Source organism: Acomys russatus, chromosome 17 (genome assembly GCF_903995435.1).
Source record: "Acomys russatus chromosome 17, mAcoRus1.1, whole genome shotgun sequence".
NCBI lineage: Eukaryota > Metazoa > Chordata > Mammalia > Rodentia > Muridae > Acomys > Acomys russatus.
This window is the reverse complement of record NC_067153.1, coordinates 52,718,366-52,735,250: the sequence shown is the minus strand read 5'-3', so window position 1 is coordinate 52,735,250 and position 16,885 is coordinate 52,718,366. Positions and strand designations below refer to the sequence as shown.

Here is a 16,885-nt window from a genome sequence, read left to right as displayed (position 1 = left end):
GATCATGTCTAAAAAAATTTTTTTAAAATAAATAAAGTGCTTGGAATATAGCTTAGAAATAGAACAATTGCCTAGTTCCAAGACTGTGACACTAATCCACAGTATAAACAAAAACTTAAGAACGCTCTGCGTATACTACTTTGTATGGATGTTTAACCATACAAGACTCGTGCATAGAGTCTACAGCAGGATTCTCAACTTGTGGGTCATGACCCCTCGTGTAGAAGGGAGATGTCACCTAAAACCATCATAGAACACAGACCTTTACAGTACGACTCATAAAAGTAAGCTGAATTGTACTTATGAAGCAGCAACCAAAATACTTTTATGGTTGGGGGTCACCACAACATGAGGAGCTGAACTGAAGGGTCGCAGCACTAGAAAGGTTGAGAACCATTGGTCTAGAGGGACTATTTCAACTGAAAGTTTTGGTGGGACTCAGGCAGTGGTGGTGCACACCTTTAATCCCAGCACTCTGGAGGCAGAGGTAGGTGGATCTCCTTGTTCAAGGCCAGCCTGGTCTACAGAGTCAATTCCAGAAGAGCCAGGGCTACACAAAGAAACCCTGTCTCAAAAAAGGGGGGTTGGGGGGAAGATTCTTGTCCCATTGGTTACTCACAGTCACATGTTTTACTCATGAGGGAGCTACGAGTGACTGCTGTCATAATAACATCTTAAGAATGGCCACTTCAAGTAGTCATGTGACCTGGGATTTCCTTCTCTGAGAAAAGCCTTATGGGTATGAAGTGTAGGAAAGAATATTGTGACGCTGCTTAACAGGTTCACATTGAATTTACTGTCCTGAACCAGTCCCGAATGGAAGAAATAGAGTCGTTACCTGGGCTTTTTATTTAAGCACGGTGGCAATGGCCTGAGAGGGCAGTGGTATCGTTATCACCTCATTATGAGGATGAGGATGTTCAGATGTCTTCAGTTTGTAACAAGTTAAACCACCTCCGTGTAGTGCTCTTTTTAGTCTGCTAACTGCCATGTCTTTAAGGGCTGTGGAGCAATGGGGAGGCTTCATTTTAAAAAGGGAGAATTAAAGTGCTAAGGAGCAGAGTTGTCTGGGTCATAAAAACCATCAATGGTGACATCCTTGAAAAGCCTCAATCTCTTAGAAGTTACTTCAGCTGCATTTAGTTGGATTTAAAATCGGGGCCCATTAATGGGATCGTTCTGCATAAAATCCACAGGGCTGGGATGTGTGACTGATTGTAATAAGTGACCGAGTACGCAGTCGCACGATGATGTGATGACAAGACTGAGCCAGTGAGCTGCCAGTCATCCCATCCCAGCAGCAGACTGCTAAATAGGGGACGATAAGTGTTACCGCGAACACTGCATTCTATTGGACATCCTTGTGTCAAATAACAATATTTATTATATGTATGTGCAAAATTTATCTGGCTGTGAAATGTTATGCAAATGCCAGGTATCCTAGTTGGCTCCCTTTAGTGCGTTTTGTAAGCCTGTGGAAGGTTGCAGTTCTGGCATTTTCTATTGTCTTTAGCCTAGGGCTTAAGAAATGACTTGTACTTACTGTGAGATGTGAGACCTCATTCAAGGAGATCATTTTATAAACCTTTGGTGATTTCCTCATTTATTTTAAATTTCCTCACTCACTGTCTCTAATCTTCCCCTAAAATTAGCCCATTATTTGCTTGCAGTTAATCCTACTGTCCTGTGTATATAGGCCACATGCTTTGAAATTTTTATTTTAATGTTGATAAATGGAATTTTGCAAACTGAATGTTATTCAGGCGTATCTATTTTTAAATTCTATCTACTTAAGTTTTTTTTTTTTTTCAAATGTAGCATGTGACTTTCTGTCCCTTGACCTTTTAATTTGCAATTATCATGCTCAAGATGGGCTGTTTTAATTATGTGTGTATTAGATCCTTAATCAATTTTTAACTCTCAAGCATCTTCACTTATTTAAATGAGTCAAGAAAAAAAAACTCATTCAATTAATTTTGGGATAAATTGTCATTGAGCACTTACATGTTAAACAGTTGACCTGGTATAGCAACTTAGCTAAAGAATCCAATCTTTATGTAAAATGTTTTAATTATATTTAATTTGCTTTTCAATCTGTTGACCTTAAAAGATTTTGGAGTCCTTAGCTTTTAATAAAAATTTTCAGACAATTACACAAACACTTCACACTGGTGGTTTGCCAAGATATATCAGCAAATTTATCAGCCTATTTTTGAACTGTGCAGGGGCCTAGTCTGCCCTGCCTTGTCAGATCTTTCATAGTGCTTTCCCCACTAGAAAGGCCTGCTGTGCTCATGCATGGCTTTTCTGTCCAGGCCTCCACTGAAATGTCATTAACCACGGGAAAGCTTTCCTTGGACATCTGGGTTCACTCAATTCATTCTTTATTAGCATACTTAATGAATTCTTTCTGTGGGGTCTTCCATGCTAACTGCAAGCTTTGTCTTACTGCTCACAGTCCTTGAAGGTAAGGTGCCTCTGCGTGCTCACACCTAGTGCTTGTGTAAGTTTCACACCTGAAAAGAACATCAGGGGCAGTTGATACCTTCCTGGTGAGCATCCAGCGTCACAGACATTTGCTAGTCTCCCTGCGCTTCCCTGTGCTTGAAATTACGGAATGATCTCAAATGACTTTAGTAAGTTACAGTTTTATCTCTAGGGGAACCTTAGCTATAATTAATCTGGCCGTTACTTCCTCATTCAGAAATTTTGTAAACATTTCTTTATTTCTTCTTTGACCCAATCATTATTCTGTAGCATGTTGTTTAATCTCTGTGAATTTATATAATTTCTAGAGATGATATCATTGTTGATTTCAAGCCTTCTTTCATTGTGGTCAGATAGAATACAGAGTTATTTAATATAGATATTTTTCTGGTTTTTTTTCCCTAATGATCTGTCTATTGGAGAAATGGTGGAACTGAGGTTACCTACTATGACTGAGTTGAGTTCATCTGTGTCTTGAAGTCCAGAAATATACTTTCTGTAAAACAGTGTGTTCATGATGTTGGCGCATATCTGTTTAGGATTGTAATATCTTCTTGGGTAGCCTTTCTCTTGATCAGAGCACCGTGTCCTTTATCTCTTCTGATTAAGTTTGATTTAAAGTCTGATTTTTGTCAGATAGTAAGATGGTGGCACCTGCTTGTTGTCTGATCTCACTTCATGTGCCATGGACCATCTCAGTCGTGTTGTAGGTCGTTGGGAATGGGAGTTCTTGAAGCGTCAGTGGGCAGAGATAGGCTACTGACAAACAGAGACAAACCCAGAGGTACTGTTTGAATCTGAATGTATTTTGCAGACTAGCAAGCCAGGATTTTATACATTTTTGAAATGGGTGTGTGTGTGTTTCTTCGTGGTTACATTTTTTTTTCATACAATTCAAAATACAGGATGCAGAGTAATAATGTTGTCATCAATCTTGAATAATCATTCATAAGTCATTAGATTGGTGTCAGTGCATGTGCCCTCTTTATCAAAGGTCAATATTCTCTCATTATGGCAAACTTCTGTGAGTCAAGACAGTTTGGTTTTTTTTTCCCCCTTAGCTCTTCCGTCACTATCTGGAGTTTTCTCAAACACTTTATTTGTAAAGTCTCAGTAGGGCTGGCTCAGCAGAAATGAATTCTTCCTGCCCGTTTATGTCATGGAGAGTTTTATTCCTCCTTCTACTATGGCAAGTGGTTTAGCTGGGTGCAATAGTCTGGATTGGCATCCATGGTCTTCTAGAACTCGGGATTTTGAAGTTTTGATCAAGAAATCAGCTAATATTCTGATAGGTTTTTATTTATATGTGGGTTTTGTATTTTCTCTTACAATTTACATTAGTCTGTCTTTGTTCTGCTATTAAATGTTTTCACTGTAACATGTTATTGGAAATTTCTTCTCTGGTTTTACTTAGTCCTCAGTGTGCTCTATGGGTGGGTTTTCCTCAGTTTGGGGACATTTTCTCCAGATTCTGTTGAGAATCTGGTGTGTGACACTGACCTGGGATTGGTCTTCTGTGGCTACAATTCATTAATTTGGTATTTTGATATTGTTGTAAATTTTCTGCATATTTATTCTGTATGTTTTTGTTTTATTCATATTTTTTGTTTGAATGGTTCAGTTTCTTTTTGCTTTCGGTTGTGAGTGCAGTGTTGTATAATTTTGGGCTTGGAGTTGGAGACAATGTATGTTATTCTTGCTGCCATTTCATCGCTTATCTTGTCTTTTCTTATTGAAATATGAGCATTGGATTGAGAAGTTATGGACTACTTGATTCTATGCTTAATCACTATGAAAACAAAAAGAAGCTCAAATAATACTGGGAGTGAATTTTGACAGGAAAAGGACAAAACTAGAAATATAATGTCACCTTCATATTGATTGTTACATCTAATTTATGAAGCCACACAAACTTGATGACAAAAAACAAAAAGTAAAAATGTGTCAATCTATATTCTGGAGTAGCTTAGAAATATTCTATTATATAAAATGCACAAGGCAAAGCTGACATGAAATGATGACATGTTGAATTATATTCATTCTTTTATGATGGAAGTGTGCTTATCTAACTATTCTAGAACACATATATTACTTGAAAATATTTGGGAAAGGAACTGCTAACTTAGAATTCTTGTAGGTATACACCAGTGACAGACAGAAAAAATTGTGACCATAGGCTCTATAGCTGGGTTTGTTTCTTTGTTTGTTTTTGCTTTCTTCTTTTTTTTTTTTTTTTTTTTTTTTGTCCTTTGGTTAACATTAAAATTGTCTTTCTGTTATTTATAACAATATCAATTATTACTGGCTGATAGCTTAAGTGTTTGTAACTATGTACTTACTGAATCACAGAAACTTTCCTCTCCATTTAGTACTGCTCAAGCTTAAATCTAGAATTAAATTACATTCAAATTATAGTAAAAAGAAAATAGGTGACATAAACATTATGAATACTTTAATGTCCATAAAAGTAGTAAAAGTTTTAAGTTCAGATCTTATCTCAATAACTTTCAAATCCATATAATCCTAGATAAATATCCAGAGGCCCTGGTGGAATTAAAACAAAACCAAATCTCTTTGTCCCCTCTACTAACCAAGGGCCTTGCTAGGTCTATGTCAATGTCACCTTGACTCAATGACATCTCTGTGAGGCTGTGATGGCCTTTTCAGAGGTTTCAGTGAGGACATGGTTGACAGAATCCATGGACAAAGCACCTAGTCTGCATAAAGGGTGGAGGGATGAGAAAGCCTGAGGATTGCCAGCATTCTGCTCTTCCTGCTTCTTGCTCCTCTGTGATGTTGGTGGCTGAGGACAAGCTCCCTGCTCCTCTGTGATGTGGGGAGGTGAGGACAAGCTCCCGCCATGCAGGAGCCCTCTGCCTCCATGTCCTCCATCTTAGTAAACTAACCATTTGAATGGGGAGTCAAGAACAAATACTCCTTTCGTTGTTCTTTTAAGTATTTTGTCATAGTGATGTTAAAAGTGATAATACTGGGCAAAAGCTATTTTATATCAAAGGTTTTCAATCCTCAAATATAATATGCTGTTATCAATGAAGTTTTGACGTGAGTGTGATGTTTTTGCTAGGTTGTACTGAATTAAAGTAGAGGCAAAGTTAGACTTATATGTATAAAGCTTTAATTATATCTAGTATACATGAAGTTTAATAATGAAGTAAAAATACACAAAGATTTTTATACACTCTCTCTTTAAAAAATTAGTAATGACTATATGGGAATGTGATTTTCACCTAAATGTGACAAAACCAAATATAACATATTCCTAGGTATGGATGTATCATTTATATGTCATTATAAAATTTTTCTTCATCTTGGAAAAATGTGATTATATCCATGGTTTTGTGTGGACACAATAAAGTAAAAATCAAATTTATAAATATAATATTCAATAACTGTAAAAAGTAAATTATAAATATGGACTTCCTTATTCCTGAAATATATAACATGAAATTATATGTAAACTCCAAAGCATAGCTATATTTTACATATATTTGTACATTGTTCTACCACACATGTATAAAATACACCTTTAGAATTTTTTTCTGTATTGGAAATGAATAGAATGGCAGGTAGAGGCAAGACTGATAAAATTAGCCTAGTTCTGAAGCACTAATGGTTGAGAGTGATAACATCTATCCAGTTACCATGGAGACCCAGAAGTACACCTGTAACCCACAGAGAAGCAAAGATATGAGGTACACTAGAATCACTTAATGTTTGTCTGGAGTTGCTTATATCCTCGATATATTTACACCCTCTATACTAGGTAAAATATGACCTTTGAGGAAAAGTTTACTTCTATCAGCATATGCCTATAATCTAGGACCTGGGCTGCGAGCTAAGGTTGAGGCTCTGTGGCAGAGTGCCCGACTAGCACACAGATTCAGATTTGATCTCTGACATCTCCAAGGAAAATAATCATGCTTATCCAGCAGACTGCTACACAGAGCAGCACATAGCCTGGGAGTGCTTACAAGCCATTCTGGGGCTCCTTAGCCGCTCTAGATAGTATATAATAGAATTTCAGAAAGTAAAAAAAAAAAAAAAAAAAAAAAAAAAAATCAAACAACAAAATCTATTAGATTTTAAATATAATCTTTTAAAAGTCAGTGTTTCTGTTGCTATGATAAAACACCGTGGCCATGGCAACAATTAGAATATGGAGTTTATATGCTTCTACATGGTGAGAGTCCATGATGGTAGAGTGAAGGCATGGCATCCGGAGCAACAAGCTAAGAGCTCATGTCTTGAACCTCAAGCTCAAAGGAGAGAATGCACTAGAAATGCCATGGGGCTTTGAAGCCTCTATGCCTGCCCCCAGTGACATACTGCTTCCATCAAGGTCACACCTTCTAAACCTAGGCCCAAAAGCACCAACAGCTGAAGACCAACTTTTCAAACATTGAAGCTTATCTAAACTACCAAATTCAGCGAAAGTGGAGGTTAGTTATCTCAGGCTAAAGCATCCTTACATACTCAAAGGACCACTAAAGTCAGAGTTACGACTAGAGGAAAAAACGAGGAGCAGATGAAAGATTATTCTAGGCATGTACTAAGACAGTTCTTTGCGACAGCCATCGCCAGCCACGAGCCCAGTGCACATGTGACTTGCCATCACGGAACTCATGGTTTGGTTCCATTCACCTAGGAACAAAGACCCCTGCCATCCTGTAAATACGGGTTTATGCAGGAGGAGTGTCTGCAGCTGTGTCTCCAGTTCCCTACACTTGAGTGGGAAGGTCTGCCATTACTGTGGCTGCTCACTCTTCAAGCCCTTGTTATTTTTAAAGACTACACGATGTTTGCTGGCACTGGCAGAAATCAAGTCAGACAGGGGGAAAAATGGGAAATATAAACAGAGGAAGAAGAAGCAAAGACAGAGGCTGCCCTCACACGAAAAATATAATAGTGACCGAGACAGAAACAAGGAGGAATCAGATATTTGGTTGTGGGTTTTAGAGACTTTCCACCCACTAGTCAAGGAAGACATGGTGGGACAGCTCCTGGGACAGCTCAGTTAGGGACAGCTTCTGGGAAGCTCAGTTAGGGACAGCTCCTGGGAAGCTCAGTTAGGGACAGCTCCTGTCTCTCTGGAGAATGTGGGAAAGCAATCCTTCACGTCATAGAGGATCAGCTTACAAAGCTGCTGGAACTAGGGACTAGAGTGTGACTCAGCTCTGCGAGCCAGGCCACAGCTCACCCCCTACAGTTCCACAGCCTCCCAAAACAAGAACACCACCGTGGGAACAAGCAAATATGAGCTTGCCGAGGGGCAGGGGAGCATTTTATCTTCAAACTTTAACAAGTTGGAACAGTTTTTGTACTGAATTCAACATGTAGGGATGTATTTTTTCATATGAAATTTGCATGCAAGTCTTCATTTGAAATTCCCTTCGACACAAACCTGAAGCCATCACACCGTGCTATCCCCTAAATAGAAGGACTCCAGAAGTAAGCACCCTGGAATCTACACAGGCTCTATTTGTGGATATAATTTCAAAATAACATGTCATATTACATAGCACTTAAAGTTCATAAGCTTAATATATCTCTATAAATGATTTTTGACTAAACCCTTTTTATTGACTATATATAGAGATGTTTTGAACTACATTGCTAAAAATCAGAATGCACTGTATTAAAGTTTTTAAAGAATAAGTATTTAATGGAGAGAGTCAAATAATTATCTAAATTTACTTTTGAAATAAAAATTTGTGTTGCTTCTAACATTTACATGAAGATACACACACACACACACACACACACACACACACACATAACTCAGAGCTTCAGTATGGCAGAGAAATAAATGGGGTGGTTTGGGATGTATCTGCCAGCTGTTAGCATCTGTACACAGTTCTTAGATGATAGTTGGGAAAGCAAGCATGAAGACCATTGAAACGGCCCCAGAAGGGAGGACCTTCAGTGAGAACGAATAGCCACATAACCTGTGCAGCATTGACACTCAGAGTTGTGTTCAGAGCATAGGGCTTCAAAAATGAATAGAATTGACACTTTCCCTGTTGTGCTGAACTGCATATGACTGATATAAGGCAAAATCACTAATAATCTAGGCAAAGTAATATCACAGATGAGCTGTGTCAGTGATCTGAGCACTGTGCTATTGATAGTACCCGCTGTGTGCCAGGCACTGACAGAGATGTAATCCAAGCATACTGTGCTATTCGTGGTACCCACTGTGTGCCCTACAGTAGTGTAGATGGATGGGGGATGCTGAGGTGAGATTTTAACGTCCCTGTTTCCTAATACAGGCTCAGAGGGGGAGCATGTAAATAAGCATACATACTATGTGGTAGGAAACGCAAAATTAGGGAGACGTTGGGTGTTTTGAGACTTGCCTTTGTTTCTGAGAGCTAACTGAGAGGGTATGGACCAGGAGAGGCTTCCTGGAGGAAACAATAGATAAGCCAGTAATTGATGCCAAGGAGACCATCCAAGGTACATGTAGGGAGGTGATGTCTGTATGCCTGGACAGGTAAAAACAGGGATCACACTGGCAGTGTGCCACTCTCCACTGGCACAGAACACAGATACGATTGCCATGTGTACATTTCATTCAGCACTTGACTCAAAACTAGTTTCTACAGTGAGATTGCTAGTGATGGTAGTCAATAATTTGTTCTAAATATCTAATTACCTCAAACTTTTCATACATATTATAAAAATGTGAACAATAACCATGCAGAGAGCTGTAACTCATACAAAGGGCACTGACCTAAACTCTACTTTGAAAATGCATTCAGAGAACAAAATATTTAGTTACAATCAGATCGATAGAAAGTAGTGAAAACACTATTATTAGAATCATAAGTAAATTGTTGCTTGTGATTTAGTTTCAATACTTTCCACCGTATTTCTATATGTAGGAAGGAATATTTCAATGTTACTATATTGAGCACAATGAACAAATAAATTATTCAAGCAAGTTCCATTTTCTCTTCATTTTAGTAGAATGCTGTGATAGTAGATAGAAAAAAATGGAGCTCAGTCAATTTATGCACATGAGAGGTACAGAGATGGCTCAGCAGTTACTAGGGCTTGTGCAGCCATGAGGACCAGGCTTTAGACGCCAGCATCTGTGTCACAGTCTAGGCATTCCACAGGTACCTATCATTCCAGCCAGTTTGATGGATGGAGGCAGGAGGATCACTGCTGACTTCAATCTGATGCAGAAAACATAAGTCCTGGGTCCAATGAGAGGTACCACTTCAGAGGAATAAAGATGGATGCCCCACGCCCGTGTATGTCCTCTTCAAGCACCCATAGGCATGAGCACCCAGGCACATGTGCCTACATACACACACACACACACACACACACACACACACACACACAAACACACACACACAAACACACACACACCAATATTTAAAAAGTAAATGTAAAACAATGTGAATATTCTTAAAGTACGTGCAGTTTAGCATGCAGAATTTGAGGTAGCAAAGCATTATGTGGATGGAATGATAAAGCGTATCTGCATTTATACGCATCAGATCATCTCTCTCCACACCATGGTACGCTTCTGTTTGCATCTAGGTTTGGCAACTTCGCTGCTATTTTTATGCAGTTTGATAAGTTTTCTACTTTATTCAGCCATTTCTCTGAGGGCTGTATTGGTGAGATGATGTGTCTTTTCTATCATATAGAATACACTGTCTTAGTGGCTGCCATGCGATTTTTTTTTTTAACTAAATGCACGTTATCTGCTACAATGCAAGGATATTTCAGCAACACATGATTTTGGTTTTTCTAAAGTAACTATCGTGAATCATATTGAGATGGGGAACAATATGATTTATTCACTGTTCATTGTTTCGCTGTTCATCAGTGTATTCATTGCTTCATTTCCTTATGGTCTATCTTGTTTTGAACAAATATGAGACATCGTAGAGATACATATAAGGCAACAGATAATCCAATCAGGACACTGGGCTCAAGTAGTAGGGATAGAAAACAGGGTTCTTTAGAGGACAGCATAGGCTACATTCTGCTAGAAAGAAATCACAGATTTGATTCTACCTTCTGTAGTAAGTTCTGCAAATGAGAACGTTCTCTCTTCAGTTTAGAATGTGCAGGCACCTTTCAGAGCAGCTACCCAGGTCAGCGGTTTCAAAAATAAGGTTCCATCACTGGGAATGAGCAGGCTGTCCCCGTTGTCTATCGCTCAGTTTTGTAAAGAGTAACAAATATGTCCAGCTCAAAATGGGGACCTCCATCGCAGTTCTACATGAGTTCAGTCTGGTCATGTCTGAGAGTGTTCTGATAGCCAGGCCCTGCCTTTGGATCCAGGTGTTCCACCCCATCACATGGCTCTCTGTAGGTAGCTGCTCCTGACTTTGAGTCTGGACTGCCTAATCGCATCTGCTTGAGACTAGCAAGCGTTACTTTTCCCTGCCAAGTGTGTGATAAGTGTTGAATTTGGCAGAAATGGAGTACAAACGATCAAGATCTGAATACTGATATTTCAACGGGTAACCAAGCACAGGTAGAGCCACCCAGTCTGTGTTAGTTCTCCATTCTCCGTTGCCACTACTGCTCGGTGAGCGCTCAGTGTTACACGTTGGGTGACACCTGTCAGCATCAGAGCAGAACCTTTCATCTCCATGGTTACCATTTAAGATACCTGAAAGTTGTGCTAGGGAGAGACTAGGTTCTAAGCAGGATCACCGACACTCAAGAGAGCTACAAGTTCTGTTCTTAAAGACATCATGCATATGAGGCTGCGTCTTCCCACCGCAGGCGACACAATCAAGGCAGTATTCCTCAGGCATGTGAGAGGGCCATCTTTCAGGTGTTTCTGATTTCTGTCATTTGACCAAGTCTCCACTTCCTGTAACTTACATGTTCTTTGGATGAATTATGATTGCATGAGGAGCAGATAACAGTGACTAATTTCTCAGCAGTGTTTTAAACTTGATGAAATAATTATTTGGGTAACACAAGATTGTCATTTGTTTAAGATGTGAATATTATTAAAGCTATTATTCATGTTTCAAGTATTAATTCAGGTAGGTCATTTAATATTTAATATTAATGAAATATGATTTTTGATTATGAATTTTAGATTAAGGGAAATCATATATTAATATAATTAACATGTGTTATACAATAACTTACATCTTTCAACAGATTTGCCAAGTTATAAAGTTATGTTTCTAAAGATATTTAACATTTTTTTCATAATCAATAAACTATTCTTTTGTAAGTTTTGAAATATGAATGAGAATTGAGCAAAGCTAATGCTAATGCCGTGTTCTCCTTTCACTTTTAGTCATGATTTCATTGGGGAGTTTACAACAAGCTATCGGGAACTTTCTAGAGGACAGTCACAATTCAACGTCTATGAGGTAAGACACAAGGCTTTCACTACTGACATCCTGTGGTATGCAGTTTGTGCTTTACACTATTTTCCAAGTATAATTGCCATAGGTAAAGTAAGAAAATGCAAGTGCATACATACATGAGAGAGTATATGCACAATATATTTATAATCTTTAATCAATTTGCTGATTTGTTCCTTTAATTAATATTAGTCTACTTCTTTCTGCATGAATTCTGTGTGTCTATCCTTTCTTCATTCCCTCACCGCCCCACTTAGGTTAATCTGTGAAGTGCTGCAGGCAATTGGTTCTGTTCTATTCTTGCTCTTCAGTCACATGATCTATTTATTTAGAGCTTTTAAGATTTTTGCCTAGGAAGAATTTTTTGTAAAACTTATTTTAAATTTATATGTATGCCTATGTCTGTGAGTGTGTGTGTGTGTGTGTGTGTGTGTGTGTGTGTGTGTGTGTGTGTGCGTGCGTGCGTGCATGTGTGCCTGCAAGAGCCTGAAAAGGCTGTCAGATCCCCAGGAATTGTGGCTACAGGTGGTTGTGAGCTACCTAATATGGGTGCTTGGACAGAACTGGGTCCTCTGGAAGAGCAGCAGTGCTCTTAAGCACTAAGCCTTCTCTCTATCCCAGAGAAACCTTTTCTTGCTTTTTTGAAGTTAAAATATAACTAACATCATTTTTCCTTTTCCATTTCCTCATTCCTCCCATGTGCCCTCTCCCTTGCTCTTTAATCCTGGGTGTGTGTGTATGTGAGTGTGTGTGTGTGTGTGTGTGTATGTGTAAATGCACATATGTATGTATATGTGTGTGCCTGAATGTACAAAAACTGCCTTCCCAATCTGTATAATGTTACTTGTATGGATATATTTTCAGGGCTGACTATTTGGTATTGGATAATGAATTGGTGCCCTCTTTCTTCTATGGGGAAGACTATTTCTCCTGTTCTCTGCATCCTTAGCTGCCTGTAGTTCTTTCTGTAGGGTCAAGCCTTTGGTAGAATTCCCTCTTTTGTGTTAGCATGTCTGCGGGAGTTGTCCCTGTTCATGTCTTGGGAAATGTTTTTTATTATTATTTTTATTTTATATACAAATCCTAAGCTGTTTGCTTTAGCTGCTATGCTTTGCTTCCCGATGCACCTTTAATAAACCAATTACTAATTAGAGAAAGTAAAGTATTCATTTTCCTACTACTGACACGCTATTAGTGAGCTATGGTCTTCATCACGTTCTGAGCACTTTCACTTTCCTTTAGGCAGACTGAAGGGAGTGCCAGGGCACTGTGCAGCCAGTAAAGAACCCCAGGTTCACAACATATACCAAAATTGCTTCTGCCCTCAGTGACCAAGTCTGGGATTAGCAATGCTGATCCTGGATCACTGTTATCTGATCGTTCTCCATACTTTTTAAACTTAATGCATATGACTGCCCCCCCCCAAAAGAAAATATATCTCAGTGTTTAGTAGATAGTGGCACCTGTCATCCACCAGGATGCCACTAAGGCTGATTTCTTTCCAGAGTGAGGGCTTGTCTTTTCCTAGCTTCTTCCTGGTCCGAAATGGTTCTGTTCCACTCATTCTTCATTGATTAGCCTATTAGAATATTGTCCCTGCTCTTTACTGGGCTGTGCATCCTTCTGGGCACACAGAGATGAATGAAATTCTTCAGTGTGTAAGAGCAAGACAGACACAGTGTTTGCAATGGTCCCTAATTCGTGCTCTAAACGATAGTGTGTTTACTGACCTGTGAAATTGTGGAGAGGCTAAACTCAGCTCAAGGAGCCTAGTTATAGACGAAGGCTGAGCAGTACTCTTTTCTAGTCAAATCTTTCAAGGAAAGGGCAGTAAATCTATACTGGTGATTAAAGGAGCCTCAGATCGTCTGGGGATATGTAAGTGCTCAGTCTCTCTGACCTCGAGGCTGAGGAGGAGTGCATAAGCACGCAGATGCTTCTTGCCCTTTCAGGGCATTTGCTGCAGAGATCTACTGTTCTGAGTTTCCTTAGTTGATAAATCTATTCCAATTATTGGTTTCAGCCAGTCCCTGCTCTCTCTTACATAAGGAAGATTGCTTTAATGAGAAGCTTGGCTGTGACAGATGACGAGATGATAAAAAAGCTGAATCAGGATTTTTCTTACTAACTGTCCTGGGAGAATGTTGATGCCATTCGTTCCATGTAAATGTTCTTTTTACAAAAGAAACACTATAAATAGATATCAGGCTGAAGGAGGTTAAACACAACGGATTGTGCACACATAATTTTAAGGTGTCAGTGGACATCAGGGCCTGGCGACACTCAAAAGGCTGGCAGAGAAGACTTGAGTTCAAATCCAACTTGTTCTGTATAGTAGACTGTATCAAAAAGCAAACGCTTGGGATGTTCTCACTGGTAAAGGACTGGCCTAGCATGTAAAACCTCTGAGTTCCATCTGCAATAAAGACACACACACACACACACACACACACACACACACACACACACTACAGAGAGCAGTCAGAGAGACAGAGAGAAGAGAGAAGAGTTTCTTGTTACTTTAGTAACTCTGACCAATTGGCTCTGTAAAGCATGAATTCTTTTTGTGGGCTACGGGCATCTTTGTTTTGCTAATGTGGTGACTGTGTATATCAGGAAACACATAGCATGTTCCAATACTATAAAATACTGCTTTAGCTTTCTCTTTTTTTCTGAGTAGACTCTTGAGCTATCAGCCCTTTCTCATCTTTCTTGTTCAGGTGAATATCCACACACCCTTCCTGAGCATATTTCTCCTAATAGTGTATTTTCCTTTGAGGGGCTGTTCTTAGTTTGTTTTTATTTCTTTGTCGCTGTCTGTCTCTGTCTCTGTCTCTGTCTCTGTCTCTCTCTGTCTCTGTCTCTCTCTCTCTCTCTCTCTCTGTCTCTCTCTCTCTCTCTCTCTCTCTCTCTCTCTCTCTCTCTCTCTCTCTCTCTCTCCAGGGCCTCACTCTGTTACCTAGATTGACATGACATTATGGCAATCCCCCTGCCTCAGCCTCCCAAGAATTAGGATTATAAATGTTTCATGGCATCAGCCAAATTTTGAAGTCAAGAATTGTGCTCAGGTAACAAAACTCCCCTGAAGAGCCACATCTTATTTCTTTTTGAAGGTATCCTAGTGATCTCTTAGCCTCAAACTTGGAAACAAGTTTGGTTTTGGTTTTTTGTTTTTGTTTTTGTTTTTTGTTTTTGTTTTTTTTGACATCACACAAGATAGTCAAACCCTCATGACCTTCCACCAATTCACAGATTCTGTGCCATATACAGCACATACTCAAATTTCCCATCTTTCACAGAACATTATCAAAATTGTTGGGAAAATGGACTGCTACTACCAGAGACATCACAGTCCTAACGAGGCAAGAAGCAGGGAGTGGGTTTGCAGGAAACTGTTCTCCTAGAGACATGGGAGCAGATGCAATTGAAAATATTCTAAACATAAATGCCTGACTGAGACTCCAAACTGCAGTTACATTCATTTTGTATTGTTTTTAGCCCCCTCTGTAGATGGTTACCCCGAGACAGGCGCACCCTTTCCTAATTCAGTAGCCCCACGTCTTCAAACTATACCAGAAAACAAAAAACCAAAACCAAGCAACCAACCAAAACAACAACAACAACAAACAAACAAAAATCAGTGAATGATTTCACCTCTTGGGGGGGAAAAACAAAAACCAAACACACACACACACACACACACACACACACACACACACACACACACTTAAAAAATGAGATGAGGTAGACCCTCCCCCCTGCTGTGCCTTCACTGTGGCCTACTTAGGCTCCTCCCTGGGCCCTTACTTCCCTATCCTTCTTTTCCCACTTCGTGGGAGAGTATGGCAGGCAGCACATGTGATGCCTATCAGGTCACAGAGCTGTGCTACCTGGCTGCCTTCGACCCGCTCCAGTCCGGAGAGAGAGCTCTGCCAGTAAGAGTGTATTCTGAGTCAGGCAGTGGTGGCACTTGGGAGGCAGAGGCAGGTGGATCTCTGTGAGTTTGAGGCCAGCTTGGTCTACATAAGCAAGTCCAGCACAGCCAAGGCTACACAGAGAAACCCTGTCTTGAAAAAAAAAAAAGAGAGACAATGTATTCTGTTCTCACAGAGGATCCAAGTTAAGTTCCTGGCACCCACATCACGCAGCTCACAGCTACTTTCAACTCCAGCTGTAGGGGTGAACTCTGGGCAACAGCACTCACAAGTGCGCACACACACACACACACACACACACATACACATACATGAGGACACATAATAAAATAATAAATTTTAAAACTTAAAATAAATCTCTCTAAAGACATCTCATATTTCAGATCATCCCTCTTGGATTTCACATCAGCTGGATAGGAAAGTCTTTTTTCTTACCTTTGGCAGATCTCCAGGGGCCACTGACCATCCTCAATAAATGTCCTAGAGAGAAATCTTTTCCCAGATCTCAAGTGTTGTTCTAAAGAGAGAAAATCCCAAATCACTCATTTTTTTTTTAACCAATGAAGACTCAGGAACCAGATGCTGGGGTGAAAACCTATTAGCTCAGAGAGGCAGAGAAAGCACCCAGCTGACCTTCCTACTCAGCTCACGTCCCAGAAGGGAAAACCAAAAGCCAAAAGTCCTTTCTTCTCTTTGCTGTCTTAAATACCCTTCTCTCAATGTCCCTCCTTTCTGTTTAATCTCTGGTTTCTTGTTCCACCTCTTGATCTAGGATTAACTATATTTAGCTATTGGTTACAGAAAGCTCTTCAATTAAAGGTGTGTGCTAGGGTTGAGCCATACCATAACCACCTGTTTACAGTAAACAGAAAGCTCTGCGGTTAAAAGTGTGTCTTAGGGCTGAGCCACACCAAACAAGAAATAGGTTTTTACAGTTAACAAGCTCAGGATTCACAACACGATCAAATACCCTGCAACACTAAAGCTTTGAATTTGGTCAGATGAAGACAAGTCAAACATTGTTTAATGAAGCTTTTAGACAAGTCTGTTAAAAGCTAATTCTTTGTAAATAACGCCTTCTGG

The 16,885-nt window shown here is 39.6% G+C and overlaps 1 protein-coding gene across 2 annotated transcripts in view; it reads left to right on the top strand.

The window, feature by feature from the left end:
• The window catches only part of Cpne8 (copine 8), a 174,294-nt gene that overhangs the window by 103,770 nt on the left and 53,639 nt on the right, over positions 1-16,885 (top strand). For both annotated transcript variants that reach the window (XM_051160226.1, XM_051160227.1), the window contains one exon: positions 11,798-11,873. In XM_051160226.1, coding sequence (XP_051016183.1) covers positions 11,798-11,873 — 76 coding nt within the window. The remainder of the gene's footprint in view (positions 1-11,797; positions 11,874-16,885) is intronic.